Here is a 20,747-nt window from a genome sequence, read left to right on the forward strand (position 1 = left end):
TGATTGCTGACAAATTTCCTTCCCTGTGTGTATAGTGTCAGAAAGTTGGTAAATTCCAAAATCATGAGATATGAGTTCAGCTGAGACTGTGGGTAGGCTTCCCATAATCATCAATTAGCGTGCTTTGCTTGACAAATGAAACTGATGAAAGAGAACATGTTTAGACAAAGATTCTGAAGTGGCAAATGCCCACTGTTCATGTGGCCCACTGTTCATGTGGACCACGTAGGCAGGTGAGCTCTGTGAGTAGAGGGAGGGGCTGTCCTTAACACCCCGTACCACACAGGTGGCTTAACTAATGGAGGCTAGATTGATTTCAGAGGTCTAAAGGTTTTTATACTCTGGCTTAAATGTAGATCCGTAATATATAGGAAATAGAACTTTTAGAAGTTAAACCAGTGAGGGAAAGCACACAGTTTTCCTTTTTTCCTGGGCTGACCATAGTTTTATGAAAATGAATTTCTAACTGGTTTTTCTTCGTACTGGGCTTCTTGGCAAGAAGTGAAATCTGTATAATGCATTACCTCTGAGCTTTTTTTTTAAGGTCTCAAGGACAGACATATGGATAATGGTTTAAAAATATAAATATGCTCTTTCCAGTCATAGAAATCTTCAGACCCAAGGGGTACTTTTCCTGCTTTCCCAAAAATGTAGGGCTATAGACTCATACTCGTAAAGCACCAAAACAAAATACATGGTATCTGACACTAAAAAAAAACAACTGTACTTTTCTTGAGTATTGCAGCCCTGTGATCAGACAGAGTGACTTATAGTCAAATGTAGATGCCAACTTGCTGTGCCATCTTCTAGCCACTGAACCCTGTAACTAAGCATTTTTGTTTGGTAAAATTACAGAAGAGATGGTGTTTGGTGAGGTATTTTGTTCTATTTTAGTACCTGTAGTTCATCTGGGAAAATGGCTGTCACTTGGTTTTCTCACATACTTATCCCATTTGTCCATTTGCGCGTGTGTGTGTGTGTGCGCGTGCGTGCATGCACGCACACATGTAGGGAGAAGTGCATACTTACAGTGTCATTGTAGAGACGGTTATCCACCCTACCCTATCGTAGACTTGTTCTGAGCTTAAGCCGTCTCTTTATTGAGTCCACACGAGATTTGACACCTTCTGATTTGTGAACACATATATGTTGGCAGTTCAGGATTCATGGAGGCTCTCTTAGGAAAGATCACTGCCAATATATAATTAGTTTGAAAAGCATTTGGTCTAAACAGATCTGCAGCCTTCTTTTACCAAGTGTGCAAATATGAACTAGTTCCATCTTATTGGGATAAGTCTTAAGAGACAGTACTATAAGGACTGTAAATGTAATTTGCATAGTCAAAATTGTCATAAATGGTCTAATTAGTATAGTGAGAGATCCTGCATCACATGTCATTCATGAAGATAATGACATTTTTATGAAGTGGAAAATTGTAGAATAATTGCTAAATATTCCTTGATAAAATTAGGTCCATCAAAGGCAAAGATTATTCTTAGTCATCTTTAAATTCCCAGTACAGTGTCTGGTATTGAATAAGCACTTACTGCATATTGAATGAATAAATGACTTTATGAAACTCATTCCTTAGAAAGATTGTTTGAAATAAAGAGATTAAAATGTTTTCTGGAAATAGACAAAATACATGCACGCTCATGCTTGCTGCTCCACTTTGATTGAGAAGGAAATTGATTTTGTTCTGTATTTTTAGAAACATGGTCACTTTAAAAATTACTCTCTTCATTTAAAAAAATTACACACATTTTTAATGCCCCATTAGTTTCAGTGTGATTTCTAAACAGCAGTCTCTTCGAGTAAAGAAAAAACAAGATCCTTATTAGCTTGCCTGACAGCTATTGTCCAATAGTTTAAAGAAATAACATGTAATACCTTTTATCCAGTGTGCACACGTGTGTGCATGTGTGTGTGATGTAGAATGATTCAGTGCCACTGAGTCACTTGGTCTAGATTAATTAAAGCAGGAACAGAAAACTTTCATTTTCCAGTATATTATTTTTCATTTATTGACTTTTCTCTGTACTGATAATTTTGCTTAAATTATCTAGCAGAAAATGCACATATATGATGCTTAGCTGTGGTCCAAATCATAAATAGATCTTATTTGGGAGGCTGTGTGATTCTGTTTGCCTTGTTAGTGATGTAACTAAGAATTCACTATTTAAATTCATCTTGCATACCAATCTTCTTGTTGAATAATATTTCCCAATATGAGAATGATAGAAATTTATTAGTTGGGCTTTTGGCCTTAGTACCTTATTTATGCATTTTGAGCTTGTTAATTGGTCCTTTAGTATTCCTTCTCCTCCAGTAATCATTGAAGTAGTCAAGAGAGGTTCTGAAATCTTTACTGAATGGATGGGTATGGAATCACAGATCATAGTAGTGGACCACAAAGTCTTCCTCCCCCCCACCAGTTTTTAATTCCTTTGTGGAGAGTAGAGGTACATGGTGGAAACATTTTAGAGTATTACAACGGAATTAGCTGTGGCCAGAAGAAATCAAACAAAGAGAATTTAGGAACAAATGGTAGAATGCCACCGGGCTGATACTGTATCTGAGATGCTCCGTTCAAAATGAAACATGCTTATTCTTATATTGCCATAATGATTAACTGTTTTTAAAAGTACCCCCATTCATACCCATACCATTTAGGTTACAATTCTGTATTAAACTCAAAGTTCCCGGTTGCTTTTTAAAAACTAATTGTGGCTAAATGTTAAGACTTTCTCAAATGTAGAGGGTTTGAATTTTGGAGCTGACAGGGAACCTATGGCTCAGACAGTTGAGTGACTTCTCCAATTTTGTACCAGAGACGAGTCTAGGGCTTTGGTTTTCTGATTACCTGAATAGTGCTTTTTCCACCACTCTGTTACAGACAGCCATTTTTTTTAAAAAAAATTTGTGATCCTAGAGCATTTGGTCCGAGGATGATTCTCTTAATTTGATGTGTAATCCCAGACCATTTAAATTTTTTGATATAAACTGTGGCCTGTGGGCCAAATCCAGCCTCCCACCTGTTTTTATACATCAAGTTTTATTGGAACATAGTCACACCCATTTGTTTATGTGCTGTCTATGGTGTTACAATGGCAGAATGAGTAGTTACAACAGAGATTGTATGACCTGCAAAGCCAAAGATATTTATTATCTGGACCTTTAGAGAAGTTTTCTAGCCCTTAGTATAAGGTCAGGATGAATAAATTAGCTTTAAAAATTAACACTATCAATTTGCAATAAGTTGGGAGTAAAATATGCTTTCTGCAAAAGCTAAAGGGGTGAGCATGTTGTTGAGAAATACGAAAGATCTGTCATAAAAGACTACAAAGCCTACCTGCATTAAAGATAAAATAGAACCAGGTTTCTAGGGCACCTCTATGCTCTGGAGATTCTAGTTGCCAGAATGAAACCTGTGACTTAAACAGAACTGACTCCAGATGTAAATGTCCCAGACTGTCATTTATGTTGTGCTAACCCTGATGGAACTTGAACACTCACCAAATGTCCTTCTTGGCAGGTGGAGTGGATCCAACAACAAGTGGTAAAAAAACGGACCAAGAGGGATTATGACTTTAGCCACGCCCAGTCCACTTACTTCAATGATCCCAAGTGGCCAAGCATGTGGTATATGGTGAGTTTGCCTGGCCTGGGGCCACGGCGTTCTGTTCTGTGTTGTGCAGGGATTGTCTGTTAGGACTGGGAGGACGCAGAAACAGCGACCAGGGACTTTGTCCTGTTTCAAGATGGAGGTTGATGGCCTGTGATGTTTTCTGGATCTTTTTTGAACTTAGCTCTCTAGGTCTAAGGAGAAAGAAGGGAGTTCTGATTCTGAAGCTATTTCTGTTTGCGATCTTACTCTGTGTAGTAGCTTGGTAAGTTTGGGCGAGAAGATAGAAAAATATACTAAGGGCAAACACCCCGAGACCTAGCAATAGTTATGTTCACCTCTGTTACTCATCTACTCCACCCTGAAACCAGCCTGGTTAATGGTACTGGGTCATGGAAATCATTGAAATGACTTTGCGAGTAGGTAACAGATTCCTGACTTTAGTTGTCTAAATGTGCCTTCTCGCTTTGGGTAACAATTTTTAAAACTAGACTAGGGAAAAAGCAGTTGAAAAGTATTTGACTTGTAGCTAGTTCATTGCTTCAAGCAAAAACTTGCAGTGAGGGAAATTTAACATATTGGGAAGAGCGATCTAGAAATTCAGTTGATGTCGCCTCCTTTGAAAATATATTGACACTTCTCTAGTCTTAGGGTTTTATATTCATGATACCCGAGAAATTGATTAGAATATGTTACTTATTCTTAATCATGAAATTCATATGTTACCTATTTGCTCTATAATCTGCAAAAGACCTTAACTTTTCTCTTTTTTGAAAATCTTTATTGCAAATTGTTGCCATAGTTGTCTCCTCCAATCTACCTTGTTTTTTGCACTCCCTGACCCTGCTTCTCTACAAATCCATTGCATTCCACATACTTGTCTGATGCTTTTCTGCCTCCTTGCATTTCATTCCTTCTGCCCAGAGTGGTCTTTTGCCCTTCCCCACATCCTCGGTTCAGTATTGTCCATCCCTCAGAGCCCACACCCAAGGCTGACTATTTCATGTCTCCCATGTCCTCACCTGTCCATGTTTGTCCTTCCTCTGCCACTCCTGGCATCCTTCCCTTGGCACTTTGTTTCATAGTTGTTGTATTTTTAAATCTGCTCTGTTACTTTGGGCAGGGGGTCACTTATATCCTCCCATCTGAGAATCTAACCTAGCACCTAGCAACGCTAGGAATTTGTGTTTATTTGGACATGGGTGAATGTAGCTGGCGTTTCTCCCAGTTTCCCTTTTCTTAGTCTTACCTGGAAGTGGAAGGTTGTGGAAAGATTTTGGACCCCAAACAGAATTTTACACAGAGAACTCTGTGTGAGAAAGGAGCCATAAAGCTAAGTTCAAAGGGAGGTGGGACTCTAAACAGCATTTGAGTAGAAATCACCTGAGGGGACAGTAAGACATTTGACAGCTTATTAGCTCCAAGACCAAGAAAGAGTGAACCACAAGGGAAGGCATTAGAGGGAGCGTTGGCAGGAGCTAAGGAGCTTTGTCTGTGCTGACAAGATGATAAGGATGTAATGGGATTAAGAGATAGGATGCAAGCAAAATCCCCCTACACCCCTGCTTATAAGGCTGGGGGGAGTGAGACCCTCTTTGCCTTACGTATCTTTTTGCAAGAAAGAACCAAATTGCCGTCTGCACGTGTCCCACTGGACAGTGGAAGTGTACAGCAGCTTCCCCCTACCCTCTCACCACTCCAGCAGGGCAGGTTGGGCTGTTGTACGAGCCATGGCCAAGGTGACGCCAAAGGTTTCAGTGCTTATAGAGTGAGATACCCTCACTCCCAGGAACCACTGCCATTTCTTTGGAAATTCTCTTTTGATGTAAGGAAAGGGTGAGAGGGAAGAGCTTCTGTTCGGCCATTTAAAATATTGGATGTTTTTCAACACATGTTTGATGGTAATAATTCAAATAGGTAACATTCGTCGAGCACTTAGCCCATGCCAGGCGATGTGCTCATAATTTATTTGTGCTAATATTTTTCTAATGTAGTGTGAACAAAAGTGTGCATTAATATTGGCCCCGTGTTATAAGAGTGAGAAATCTGAGGCTCATAAAATGTAGGCCATTTGCCTAAGATCACCCAGCCTGAGAGCGGTGGAGCAGAGTTGCCAAACCAGGCCGATTGATGGGAGTCCAGGGGATTAAAGTGGCATCCTATCCCCGTCCTTCTACTATTTACAAGCACCGTCATAAGGAAGACACTACTCCAACCCTCCAGGAACTTCTAATCTATCCATGGAGAAATAGCTGAAATACAAGGCAGAATGGCGGGTGCCATGTAGGATGGGCAAAGTATCTTGGGGACAACCAAAATACTGCAAAACTTCCTATTACATACATACTGTTCCCTTGATGAAAGGGGTGGGAAATAGGTTACACACCATATGTTTATCTGTCAGGAGTGGTGACAGAATAGGAGTCAGAACTTCAAATCTGCAAACATGGATTCAAATCCCCATTATTTCACTTGCTACGCCCACGATTGAATCAGTTAAACTCTCGTCAGCTATAAAATAAGAGTATCCAGCTCTTACGTATGAGTTAGCTATTGCTGCATAATAAATTACAGAGCTTAGTTTTTAAGACAGCGATCTTCTGGGTTCTGTGGGTCAGGCATTCAGACAGGGCCCAGTGGTGACGACTTCTCTGTTCTGTGATGTCTGGGGCTTCAGCTGGAAGACTCAAAGCTATGACTAGAGCTGGAGGGTCCACTTCTAAGGTGGCCTAGTCACGTGGCTGGTTCCTCTCCACGTGGGCCTCACCGTGGGGCTGCTTGAGTGTCCACCTGGCTCCATGGCTCCGTCTTCCCCCAGCGCAAGTGATTCAAGAGGTTGTGTCAAGAAGCGGTGACGTCTTTTATGATCTAAGCTCAGAAGTCGCAGTTACTTCTGTAATCTTCTCTTGGCCACATGTGTGAACTCTGATTCAATGTGTGAGGGAACTACACAAGCATGTGTATACTACTAGGAGGGAAGGATGGTTGGGAAGCTTGTTACCATAATGAAATGAAATACTGCACAGGAAGCCTTTAGCACACTGCCTGACACTGGAAAACTCTCAGTAAATTATAATTGTTATTCTTCTTCTCTTTTTAATTACAGTACATGCTGTTTTCTTTTTATCTGTTGTTTTCATTGCTACTAGTTGAAGGGGGGTGCGATCACATGTGCAGTGGGCATCCTTCAGAGCGCTCTGGCGACATGTCAGTGACACAGTTGGGGAAGGTGCTGATTTCCTTCTTCCTTTTTTGAGCCCTTGGCCCTGCCGCAGTGTTTCTGAGGGCTGCTTGGTGAGCCTCCATAGGGTCCTACCCTCAGCTTGTTAGCCTGGGCCTGGTCCTGTCAGTCTATATTTATCACAGGAGAACAGAGATTAAAGAATGGCATGAAGTGTGCCTGAGTGTCTCTTTTAATTAATTTAAAAGCTTTGCCCCTGTCACTCCTCCCCTTGGAAATGGTATGTGAAACCATTATGTCTAGCCTCGAGGTTTGGGCAGTATATTCAAGGAAAGGTATATATACAAGAGTTTGTTATGGAGATGACAGCTGTCTAATTACTCCTCTGACCTGGAACACTGTGCTCAGGCTTCCGGGAGTTGGGAGGGTCTAGGCGTAGAAACAGAGCTCGCTTCTCATTGTGCTGACAGACTCTAGCATCTCCTCTTTGTCAGGATGGTGGCAAGCACTGAGGATGTAGGAAATCGTGCTTCCTAAGAAGATCAGTAACGCAGGAGAGGAATATAGAAGTGCCAATGAAAGTTTGCTGTGCCAATGAAAGTTTGCTGGGCCAACGACTCCTCCCTAAACGTTTCTCTGGGATCGTGTGCATACACCCAGCTCCATGGGATTTGGGTTGTAATTTTTGCTTGTAGATTTGCTTCTTCCATTAAAACATCCTGAGTAGTTTTTAACGGATATCCAAGCTTGGGTCCCACTATCAGAGATTGTTATTTTTGGTATAGAGGAGGGCTCAGGCAGTAGGATTTCATCAGAATTCCCTGGTGATTCTAATATGTAGCCAGGAGTCGTGAGTTACTCACTGCCCGTGTCTGTGGTAAATGCTCAATAAATGCTAATCAAATAATAGATGAGTAAACTTGGACATCTGTGATCATGTAGAGAAAATAATTGCTCACGTTTATTGAGTCTTTGTCAAACATTTTGCCAGATTTTACATGTATAATATTATCTTATTGCCAGTATTCCAGTGAGCTGGGAACCATTATTGTCTTCATTTTACACTGAGGAATAAAGCAGAGACAAGTTAAGTAACTTGCCCAAAGTCACACTCTTTACCAGGGGCAGATCCTGGTATTCAAATCCGGTCACTCTGACTCCAGAGGCTAGACTTCCAACTTCCGAGTCCCTGGACCTCATACTAGCTGGCATCAGAATCACCTGGAGGGATTGCTGCCCACCCCTCTCACGCCCCCCAGCGGAGATTTGGGAATTTGCCTTTCTAACAAGTTCCCAGTTGAGCTGATGCTGTTTGACTCTCAGGACTGCTTTGAGATCTCCGTGCTCTATCATATTTTCAACAGGAGGTTTATGTGAACACAGCTGGCCTCCATCTTCCCATTATCAGTTGGAGGAAGAAGAGCTTTTTAAAAACTTATGAGACACTTTAAAGTGCACTCGGTCGATTTAATTTGTTCCTCTTGATCTTATACCTTTTTCTTACAAAATTTTCTATTTGAGAAGCTGGCAGCTTTAATATAAAAAGATATTTTCACTTTACTTGCACTGATTGAAAAATATCCTTGGCTTATATAGTCTTTCAAGATGTTCCACAGACAAAGGATATCTGATAGGAAAGGTTGTGAAGATTTGGCCAAGTCTTTGGGAACTCAGTGTAATAGACATGGATTTAATGTACCCAGCTGGTATAATGGACCATTTTGACCCCCTGAAGAAAATTCAGTTTGACTCTAGAGATAGCAAGCCTAAGTAAGATGCCTCCTCAAGGGTCTGCGAATGCCAATTGAGCAAATTCAGGGAGTTAATTTTTTGTAAATTGTTACAAAATATTTAAGACATACAAAAATTTGGTAGAATACCACAAATGCAGGTCCACCCACCCCCAATCTAAGGAATAGAACGTTATGTATACAGTTGAAGCCCCTTGTGAATCCTGTCCTAATAGTGTCCCTTCATCCCTTACAGAGTTACGGCAGATGCTGCATTTGAAATACGGGGGGGGGGGGGGGGGGGAGGGAGTTCCCCTTTGTTGGCAGGATGTTTCTCTTTGTGGGAGGGATTATTCAATTTATAGTAGATTTTATATATTCTGAAGTCATCCTGAAACACATTCATACATGAAATTTGTACTCAGGCTCTTGACAAAGAGTCCCAAGAAGGCAAACTGGAAATGAAACTTGGAGGAAAATATAAGTTTAATAGAATAGCTCTTTTATTCCTTTAGTCATGTAAATATTTTATTGCCTTAGGAACGTGTTTTAGCATTGTACAGTATTTCTTGTCTAGCTGTTAAGAACTAATACTGATTTTGGAGAAGCCCATAGTAAAGAACTTAAAAATTTTTTTTTCCTGCCTTATGGAAGGCAAGCTCAATTCCAAAGAGAAAAGCAAAGAAGGCCTTGTGCAGTCTTGCTATTTGATTCTCAGACTGTAGTTGTGAGTATGACTAGTGAGTATTCTTAACACAGAATTTTTTGTAATGAATATTGGGTGGCCTACTTAATGTGAATTTTTTAAAGCAGGTTTTAACAAATGGGCTCACTTTTTGATGCACTACCTCAAATTTCATGAAAGCTCTCTGGGTGGTTTCTTTGAGGAAAAAAAATCATATTTGTCGATCAGCAGAGTAAAAATTAGCTGAGTTCGGCTATGCGTGTGAGGTATATCTGCCAAAAACTATGAACTAGCTAGGATAGTAATTGTGAAAAATGATTGTTAGCCACATGGTTCTTTCTCAGCCAACTGGATGGTATTCAGTTCTCCAAGAGTGTGAGGCATTGCTGTTTCTGTGGTTGGCACGCATTTTCCTAATGACTTATACTGTCACTTGACTCTAATAAAATCTGGTGGAGTTTGGGGCATTATTGTCCTGGCAGCTTGGAAATCATCCTTTTACAACACCCCATTTAGCCGTTTTAATTGAAAATGCAACATGGTGTAAATCTGCAACCATGTGGCCCGTCTTGACGTAAGTAGGAGGGCTTCCGAGAAAGGACGGACTCCAGCCAAGCAGCAAGTGATTTCCTGGTAGGAACTACTGGGGGTTGAGATGTGGTTTTGGTGGACCAGTGTTTGCTTCGAACTAGCTCTGTGTCCCGTGGAAAGGTATTTTAGCGCTCTCAACCTTAGCTCATCTGAAAAAATGAGGAATCTGGACTAGATGCTTTCTTGAGTTCATTCCTGCTTGAACCTCCTCTAGGTCCACATGGCAAGTTGAACTGGAGAGTACATCTTAGAGAGACACATACCACCAGTAGGCCCAGGTCTTGAGTTCCAGCTCAGACCCACCCCGTGAGTTCCTGACTGTTGTATCCCATGCTTTTGTTTCATTAGTACTTCAATCTCAGTGTGTCCCCTTGTTGGGGTCCCCAGGGCCACCCCCAGATTTGGTGATTCACTGGGAGGAGTCACATGATTCAGCATAGAGTCATACAGCTACGATTTATTTCAGTGAAAGGATACAGTGCGAAATCAGCAAAATGAAAAGCCACATGGGGTGAAGTTCAGGGGAAAGCACGCTGAAGCTTCAAAGAGACTTCTCTCAGTGGAGTCACACAGAAAGCACTTAATTCCTCCAGCGTGAATTGTGACAACGTATGTGAAATGTTGTCTACCAGGGAGCTCGTGAGGGACTTGGTGCTCAGGGTTTTCACTGGGGGTTGGTCGTGTAGGTACCCAGTGCCTTCCTTGTACCCGAATTCCATACTCTCAGAGGCGTTCAGCACAAACCGTATTGTTTGTGTAACCAGTGTAGACACAGTGAGACATACTTATGAAGAAACGGTGAGAACCCTCCCCAAACCCAAGTTCCCAGATGCCCGCCAAGTGTATCTGGGGAGTCAAACGCATGAGTGCCTGAGATGGAATAATGCTCCTCCTTTATTAAAACTTTATGTTCACTGAATGAATAAATTAACACCAAAGAAAAATACTCATAAGTGATAATTCCAAGAAAAGGCAAACTTGAATCCTAAGTGTAAGTCCATATTTGTTTTACAGCCTGGAAAATCCCAACTGAATGAAAGTTCCTATGAGGCAAATGTTCATTCATGTATGCAATCATTCATTCATTCGTATTTAGCAGAGATTTATTTTTTCCCAGTCCTTACAATGTCTTTGACACCAAGGATAAAATAGTAAAAGGTGCTTTCTTTTTTATTTTATTTTTTTACATCTTTATTGGAGTATAATTGCTTTACAATGGTGTGTTAGTTTCTGCTTCATAACAAAGTGAATCAGTTATACATATACGTATGTCCCCATATCTCTTCCCTCCTGCGTCTCCCTCCCTCCCACCCTCCCTATCCCACCCCTGTAGGTAGTCACAGAGCACCGAGCTGATCTCCCTGTGCTATGCGGCTGCTTCCCACTAGCTATCTATTTTACGTTTGGTGGTGTATATATAAGCCCATGCCACTCTCTCACTTTGTCCCAGCTTACCCTTCCCCCTCCCCGTGTGCTCAAGTCCATTCTCTACATCTGCGTCTTTACTCCTGTCCTGCCCCTAGGTTCTTCAGAACCACTTTTTTTAGATTCCATATATATGGTATTTGTTTTTCTTTTTCTGACTTCACTCTGTATGACAGACTCTAGGTCCATCCACCTCACTACAAATAACTCAATTTCGTTTCTTTTTATGGTTGAGTAATATTCCATTGTATATATGTGCCATGTCTTCTTTATCCATTCATCTGTCGATGGACACTTAGGTTGCTTCCATGTCCTGGCTATTGTAAATAGTGCTGCAATGAATATTGTGGTACATGACTCTTTTTGAATGATGGTTTTCTCAGGGTATATGCCCAGTAGTGGGATTGCTGGGTCGTATGGTAGTTCTAGCTTTAGTTTTTTAAGGAACCTCCATACTGTTCTCCATAGTGGCTGTACCAATTGACATTCCCTAGACGGTGCTTTCTTTAATGAAGCGTAAGTGGAGCATTTTATGGGCAGAGGTTAGGGTAGTTATAGTCAGTTTGTCTACTCAGTTGATGGTAGTCCACTGAGGGTACCAGTAGCAGAACCCTAACTGGAACTTGCTGAACAGCTCACAATGATTGTGATGATTTCATGTGATTTCATTACCCCATGTGAGGTTTGTGATGGAAGTCAGTATATTAGAGGTATTAAGTTAACCTATAATTAACTAGTCAAAGTGCTTCTAAGAGGCCAGTAAAAAATCACTTCAGATAATATTCATTCTTGCCTGGTGCAAATTATTACGACCTTTATTAATTTCCTTGAGCAAGACATAACTTATTCCATACTGGTAGTTTATCTTCTCAGCTTTACTTTCAAAGAGTAAAAGTATGTCTGTATTCTGTGCCTTTGGGTCTGACTCTAACATGATGAAGGGTCTGTTAACATAAAGTTGTTCTCATCAAGCTTTTAGTGATTTTTCTTTAATTAGTAACGCATTTTCTGCTGGAGAGCAGATAGCATTGACCATTGAACTCACTTAATCTGTGGTTGTCTTCTTAACATGTTGATTCAAGTTCCTTTATCAAAGTTTCTTTGAATTCCTCATTTCTTATTTACTTTTCACCCAGTGTTGGGATTAGTTCTAGTGATCAAGGCACATTTTCGGTTGATTTTAACATATTTCTCTGCCAATGAGTAGGGTTCTCTTAGTAAGCGCTCCCTAAATGTTTATGGATATGAAGTGAGGAGCGAGTTGGTCGTTGAGACCAAATTCACAGAACTGAGTTTGGCTTTTCCTGAAAGGTGATGGTGCCTTCAAGTGTCCTGTGTTGAGAATTCAGTTCTAAAGTTATCTGAGAGGAAGGTGTCTGGAATGCTGTTTTTTCCTTAATTTTGGTTGGCAGTGAACTTGGCTGGGAAGTTAATGGAGTAAGAGCAATAATTCTTAGCAATCCAGGGATGAGAAGAATCAGAAGAAAACGCCTAAATTGCCCAGGGAGGAGAAAGTAATAATCATTTTCACATAGAATACACATGCACCTCAATGTGATTTTTCCAGTTTCTCAAATGTTAAAAAAAAAAAAAAAAAAATCTTTGGTAGATGATCTCAGCCTTGGGTATGGGGTTCTAGGCTAGCGCTAGGTAATCTAATGTGCAAATGGTATGGGCACCAAGAGCTGCTCCATACCAGATGCAGTCAAATTATACTGAGGCAAGTAGAATAAAACTATAAATTCCAGAAATAGGATTTGATTACTTAATTGCATAGGTCAGAATCAAACTGGGCTCATAATACAAAGATGCTATTCTTTATGGTAGACGATGTGGACAAAGTACAAAATGCATTTACTGATTATTCTTTCCTTGATTAAAAGGAGGAGAACCCGATAAGAAACCTAATTTCTTCCTTTATGCTAGGAAAAAAAGAAAAACTAGTCTGTTTATATGGTGTCTATTCAAATATTTGGTACAAAACTTACAGAATAATCTTAAATACTACTTGGAAGAAATGTAGCTTTGTGGGGCTTTCTTTTCTGTTTTAGTTTTCTGGGGAGGTGAATTGAGTCTCTTGGTAAAAAGCCTACCAGGATAGACGTTCTGATCCAGACATACCAAATTAGCATGTCTGAAGCAAAGCAAAGAAAATTATGCCCAGGTAGCATAGGACTGTGTTCTCCTAATGATCTCTTTGCGTGGTTTCCTGAAATTTAGTTAAATTAGTGTCTTAAAAACTTGATGTTTGGGTTTGTTACCTAGCGATAGAGAAATCATCCTTATCTTTTAGTGAACTTAAAGAAATTCGGCAGGACTCTTAGCAGTAGTAGGTTAAACATAGCAGGTATACATATTTTTTAAATGTCATTCCTATTCTGTAGAAATGTTTTATATGCCCATTCTCATTTTGCTTTCATGCCTGTGCTCCGTAGCCCAGGCCCTTCTGCTTCCCATCCATGGACTGTCCAGAAAAACATGCTGTGTATGTTTCTGCAGTTAGTCCCTTGAATGTGGTCTTTAAGAAGATACTGAAAAAAAAGAAAACCCTCAAAGGCCACCAGATTGGGATGGGCCTGAAAAATAACTTAATTGAAGCCCTCAGCTCACGCGCAATACCCACCCTGTATATTTTCAGTCACCAGAAATATACGCTACTCAGACAGCCCTTTCTTTCCATAATGAGCAATTCAGCCCAAAAACACTTCCATGCAGTTTATCAGAAACTTGTATCCCTGTCACTCCACACACACCCGATGGTCTGGATTCCAGGTTGTGTATCCCATCGGATCCCTATTTCACCAGCTTTCACTACAAATATTACAGAAAAGCAGGACTAGAAACATTTATAATTGTGGGAGTTTCTCCAAGAAAATGAAAGATTAAGGAGATCCGTAATGATCAAACCTGATACACTCTGGACGAGTAAAAGAAATGTGCAGTGAGCAAATCATTTAAACTAGTCATACACACTAATGAACACTGAATTAGTTCTATCCTCCCAGGAATTAAGAGCTAGGAGTTACCACAGAACGCTCAATAAAAGCATTAATTCAATGTGTAACAGGAGGGAAAATGTAGGAAAGCAACAGGGAATGTAATTCCCACAGAAAAAAGTAAATTGATAATTATTTTATTTATTCAACAACATGTATTGAACTCCTCTTCCGTATCAGGCATAAGTCAACCTGCTGGGGATACCTTTGGGACAAAGGGATTTCAAAGGAGAGCGAGTAAGAGGTAACTGAAGTGCACAGAGCATCGTGGGCTCAGGAAAGGAGGTCACCCCACCCCAACAGAAGTCTTGGTATGGGTGAGCATCTTTGTCATGCAGGTTCCTTGGCAGAGGGAGTGAAGGCAGCTGTTGAGAAGCCCTCACCACAGAGCCTTAAAGAAGAGATAGCTGGCTTGCCGCCTTAGCAAGGGCAACGTGCAGTGTCTGTGGACAGGGCGGTGGGTAGTCTGTAGGCGCTGGCTTGGCGTCCTCTTGGGTCCTGGTGTGCCTAGATGGCAACTGCCTCTCCCTGGACCATCTTGAAATCTGTCATTATCTCATGAGCTCTGTGCTTTGTGCCCTTTGGGGCCTAACATTTTGATTATTATTTTTTTTAAATTTTGCCTGTCATGTTTTACCCCCAGTGTTTTGTTTTGATAAATATGAAATCTATAGACAAATGAAAAGAATAGTAGGAACATATACACATTCCATTCACCTGGATTTAACCAAAATTAATATTCTCTCTCTCTTTGCACACACACACTTTTTCCCCCTGAATTTTGAAAAGAAGTTGCAGACATGGTAAAAATACACCCCTAAATATTTCAGGATGCCTCTCCTAAGAATGGTATTTTTCTATATAACCAAGGTACCATTCTCACTTCTAAGAAAGTTAACAGTGATCTTATCCAATTTACTGTCCATATTCAGATTTCTCCAGTGGTCACAAAAATATTTTTAATAGATGTGTGCCTTTTGATCCAGAACCTAGCATCATACATTGACATTATTTGTTCTATCCTTTTATCTCCTTTAATTTGGAAGAGTTGCCCTACTGGGGGTGGGGAGTGGTGAGGAGGGGTCTTTCATGTTGATGATTTTGATGAGTCCAGGTTGGTAGTTTGTAAAATAACTCACACTTTGTTATTTGAATGTTTGTTTGATGGTTTTTCAGGACTTTAGAGGAATAAAACATTTTTGGTGTGAAAACTACCCAGATGAGATGATACCTTTTTCAGTGATTCATATTAGGAGGTAGAATGTTAGAAGTTTCATTTTTGGTGATGTTAAATTTATTTCTTTGGTTGGTTGAGGTATTCGCTAGATTTCTCCATTGTAAAGGTACATTTTAGTTCTCTAATTAATAGGAAATTTCAGGGGTAATAGTTTGAGACTTGTGAATTACCTTGTTTCCTGTCAACTTTTCCCCAAGATTTTAGCACCTATTGCTAATGTCCGCCTAAATTAATCATTAGATCAGTGGTCACAAGATGATGATTTTCTAATTCTGTAATCCCTTCTTCACTCTGCTTACCTTTTTAATATCATTATGAGTTCATGTACTCTTTTAAAATGGAGTGATTCATTGCTGACATTATTTGTTTTTTGGTTCTTAAATTGTCCCGTTTGGTTAGTGGGTAACTTTTCAAGTTGACTGAAGAGCCCTTTTGAGAAGACCCCAATCAGTTCTTTAGTGCTTAGTGCTTTCTCCTTTATGGTACAACAAAATGTTCACCTTGTATTCTCTCTGCCTCAGACCTAGGAATAGCCATTTCTCTAAGTAGATGGTTTCCTTTATTGAGGAATGATGCTTAAAAGTCCAGAGTTTGGTGGTAAGGGTGTCCTTGGTTGTAGCCTCTTTTTCAGTGGATAGAGCTGAGGGATATATATCTAGAATCCCTAGTGTTACCTTCAATTCTAATTCTAGAGCATGGCTTCTTCTTCTTCTTAGCCCATTTCATATTTCTCTCCCCTCCCCGCTTCGGTGAGAACCATGGTTCTTATCAATATCAACAGATGTACTACTGCACACACAAAAACGTATCGGAATTACTACAACAATACCACCGGCAACCACAAACCTACTTATGTAGAATTCAAGATTTCTTTTTATTCTTAGAATATATCCCACTGAGGCAATACAGTCACACTACTTGAGTCAAAAGTTGCTTTAATAAATGCTTTTTTCCTCTATGATTATGTCATTATTTATATACAGTTAGATAGTTCTGTTCAGCTTTAGAGCTCCTTCCCCCATCATTATATGTTTAATTTTATTACTTTTATTTTGGAATACTTAAAACATATATATCAAAGTGAGATACAGAGAATACTATAAATGCATTTTTCCATTTTGCTTTTATCACTTAATATACCTGAAAATCACTCCATGTTAGTTCATAGAGATCCTTATTCTTTTTTTTTACAGCTGTGTTATGGTAGACTTACCATAATTTATTTGACTAGACATTGATGAAAGTGCAGTTAGGTTGTTTTCAATATTTTGCTTTTACAAATAACTCCGTACTGAGTAGCCTTGTGCATACGTTTTTGTGTTGTTGGAGGTGTATTTTCAGAGTAAATTCCTAGCTGTGGGATTGCTCAGTCAAAAGGTAGAAGCAGATATAGTTTTAATATTAGATCTTGCCTGAAACCCCTCAGAGGGGTCTAGGACAGTTTACATTCCCATCAGCCGTGTTTGAGAGGACCTGCTCCCTTCACCTTGCCCTGTTGTCAATAGGTGCATTTTGGCAAGTTTGATAGGTGAGAAACAGTATTTCTGTGTATTTTAGCTGGTGTCAGAATCACAATGCCCGCTTTTACATCTTTGCATTACCATAACCCTTCATTCTTGGACATTTGAATTACTCTGTTTTAGAAGTTTGATTCTGCCTTGTGAGCCAGTTTTAATGCATTTTTCTTTCAGTGGAGACTTTTGAGCTTACTGACACTTATAGATATAACCAAAAAGTCTGAACTCTGTCATATTATTGTCATATTGTCCTATTATGATAGATATGATTTGTATTGTGTTATTTTTACTGTGTTTCATTACGTGGTCTGTTTTTGCTCTTTTAAAATAATTTCTTTTGGCTTTGGGGAAGGTTTATATTATAATATATAATATAAAATATAAAATAAATTAAAAACTATAAAATATATAAAATAATATTTTAGTGATTGTTAAAAATAACTTACATCTCAGTTTCTCTTTTCTCACTTAGGCTTCTGTATTTGGTTTGTCAAGTTTAAACCATATCCTTTAACTCTTAAGTCTCTGACTATTCATTAGTTTATTCTATTTTAACATTTCTACTTTTACTGCCCCCCCATTTTAAGTTCATTATTTCTACTTTGTCAGAACACATAGCATGGTACTTACTCTTCTTCCATCCTTGTTTCCACCTTTGTTTTTATTCTTAGATTTACTTAGATTTACTGATTTTATCCTTAGGTATATATTTAACTATGTTTCACGCATACCCTCAGTTATTTTGCAAGTCAGATCTTGATTGGATAAAGCACATCCTCTGCTAGACTACCTAGGACGGGATTGCAAGAGCAGTATTCCCTGAGTTCTTAACTGTATAACTGTATAGGCTTGGAACTTGAAGAATACCTTGGTGGTTGACTTTTCTTTGCTTGCAAGTAACTTTTTTTTTTTTTTTTTTGATCTAGAGGCCCAGGAGATATTTTTCTTTAAAGCGTACTATTAAAAATTAGACAGTTATAAGCATATTAGATCTTCTTTGCCTATTTATTAGTTATTTGCTCTCGGATCCTTTTGACTTCTGCTTTGTTTTTGTTCTTTTCATACATTTATGTCTTTCCTCAGTGCTCCTGATTATATTTCCAGTTGAATCAGTTCTCTCTTGGACATTTTGTAATTCTGTTTTTATTTCTAATATAATTTGGTCTTTGATTTATTTCCAAGATTTAGTCAACTCTAGTTTCACATCTTTCTGTTTTTTTCTGTCCGTATATGTTTTAAAATGTTTTATTTGCGCTCTAGTTTCATATCTGCAGATTCTATTTTAGTGTGTTTCATTTCGATTCAGGTGTGGTGCTACAGTTCTTTTGCAGGTTTTTGAGCAGAATTTCTATAAGCTGGAATATTTTGATTCACTTTGTATTTTCTACCTGTAGAAACAATGAATGGATGTTTGTCTACTGGTTTCCATTCACTTTGAAATGTTGTATTTTCTTAGACTGTTAGTAGCAGTTGTTTGTAGAAAGCTGTGGGAGTTTGGATGACTTGCTCATAAGTTCCATAGTTCAACAGTATGCTCGTTTGTTTTTTTTTTTTGCGGTACGGGGGCCTCTCACTGCTGTGGCCTCTCCTGTTGCGGAGCACAGGCTCCGGACGCACAGGCTCAGCGGCCATGGCTCACGGGCCCAGCCACTCTGCGGCATGTGGGATCTTCCTGGACCGGGGCACGAACCCGTGTCCCCTGCATCGGCAGGCGGACTCTCAACCACTGCACCACCAGGGAAGCCCTATGCTCATATTTTGGTACAGTAAAGTTTATTTGTTTTGATCAGTGTTTTTGGAGGGAGTTGAAGGAGGGTAGTTTGTCTTCTGATTTTGAGATTCTATTTTTATTTTTTTTCTTTATTTCTATTTGTCATCTCTTTCTTACCTCTCTCCATCACTTTGTCAAGGAGTACTCCTTCCAAGTTGCCCCTTTTCCTGCAGAATCTCTGCTCCTTTGCACTATGTAGTTATTTTATCTGTTCTATCACCACTGGGATTCTGCTCCCTCTTTACTTCTGCTCAGTCTCCACCTGACTTCTTACTCTGGCGTCGTCTCCAGGGCTGATTCTGCGGGATTAGAGTATTTTTCTCCTATTAATGTGTAATTTGAGGTTTATATTCTTTTTCTCCTAGTTATGATGTAGATATGTGTTATCAATATTTTAATATTTTCTTCTGTTTTGAGCTATATGTGTTTTTTGAAGAAATTGAAATTTAGGTGGTTTTCGGTACCGTATTGGAACCAGGATTAGATACTTGATAATTAGATAGGAAGGACCACAGATGCTTGGAAAACTGTGTTCTAAAATATGTATGTAGTCCTGGTGTGTCTGTGGGAAGCTGCAACATTCATGTTGAATTTAATTGTGTTAACATTACTGCTTTCATTAGTGAATGGGAAAAAAAATGTGACTTGGGTTACAATAGCAGTGTTCCAGTTTACCCTGAATATGCCATTATAAGAGTTACTATAAAGAGAGTTCAGCGACCATACCCTATAAATGAGGATGTGCCACTGTGTGTGTATAACTACTTTTCTGGAATTACTCTTTTTCTGTAGCAGAAGGAATTCTGTAGGATGCTATTAAAGCAAGTTGTTTGGTTAGATTCTTTAAAGGATTCAACATTTTTTATTAATAAGAAAAACATTTGCAGTTACGCTTGCTAGTGTAGGATACAAATGACTTGGTTTTCTTGCTCATTATACTTTAGGCTCTGGAGAGAATCTCACCAGGTCGAAGAGGCAGTCTTCTCTGTAGGTTCCTTTATTGAGTAGCTAGCTAATCACATGTATTATGGAATCCTTCATCTTTTTTGAAGCATCTACACTTGCCTCAGGAGAAGAAGCACTAGACATAGTATTGGCCAGTCCAAGCAAAATGTTTCCTTGTCCTTTCCATCCACTTGGTAGATTGTATACTCGTTTACATCTTCAAGTGGACAGTGGAAGCAAAGACGTCAGGGAGATTCAGACAATCACTTTTACTCAGTCTAGAAGGAACAACATTGAAGCAGGCTTTTTAGTAGCTATCTGAGATTGATTTGCCTGGTTGTCGGAGGTGAGATTGTTTTTGCTTTGCAATATAGATTTATTTTTCTGTGGATGTGTCACAGCAATAGCATATTTCACATTCTTTATCGTTAGGGATTTTTTTGTCTTAGAAAATGTTTTGAGTTAACATTTTTATTTGAAATGTGAAAATAGTTTTTGTTTTACTTTTTAAATTTTAAATGGCAGTAGGTCTGGAATCTCAATTTTGCTCTAATTTGCTTTTCTGAGGCTGGGATTTATTGCCTTATACCTATAAACATCTTTTTTCAGAACGAAGTTTCTGTGTTCTTTGAATAAAAGTCTGCTTAATAGTAGTAAAATTGTGAAAAACTCAAGGTATACGTTTAATAACACATTTCCCTTGTCATTGTCCAAGGTCTCTTCTTTATTTCCTTTATAATTCTTACCATAATCTCTAACTATATCGTTTGTCTCATTTGTCTATTTATTATTTATCTACTCCAACTTGAATGTAAACTTTGTGAAGGCCAGACTAAGTATTTTCTCGTTCCCTGATGTAGGCTCAAAATCTAGAAAGCATATAATTAGCATTGGAAAATTAAAAACAAACTAATAAAACATGAGTGAATGAATGAAATGTTTTGACAGTTAACAGATGTAGAGAAATGGTAATGGAACTGATATTCCTCTAGCTATTATGGGATAGAAATCATTATATAACAGATACATGTTGTACAGAAGGAC

General features: G+C 39.1%; 1 protein-coding gene across 1 annotated transcript in view; it reads left to right on the forward strand.

The window, feature by feature from the left end:
* Positions 1-20,747, forward strand: part of PCSK5 (proprotein convertase subtilisin/kexin type 5) — a 445,837-nt gene that overhangs the window by 78,223 nt on the left and 346,867 nt on the right. The window contains 1 exon segment of the mRNA XM_033858183.2: positions 3,536-3,649. Coding sequence (XP_033714074.1) covers positions 3,536-3,649 — 114 coding nt within the window.

This window comes from Tursiops truncatus, chromosome 6 (genome assembly GCF_011762595.2).
Source record: "Tursiops truncatus isolate mTurTru1 chromosome 6, mTurTru1.mat.Y, whole genome shotgun sequence".
Taxonomy (NCBI): domain Eukaryota; kingdom Metazoa; phylum Chordata; class Mammalia; order Artiodactyla; family Delphinidae; genus Tursiops; species Tursiops truncatus.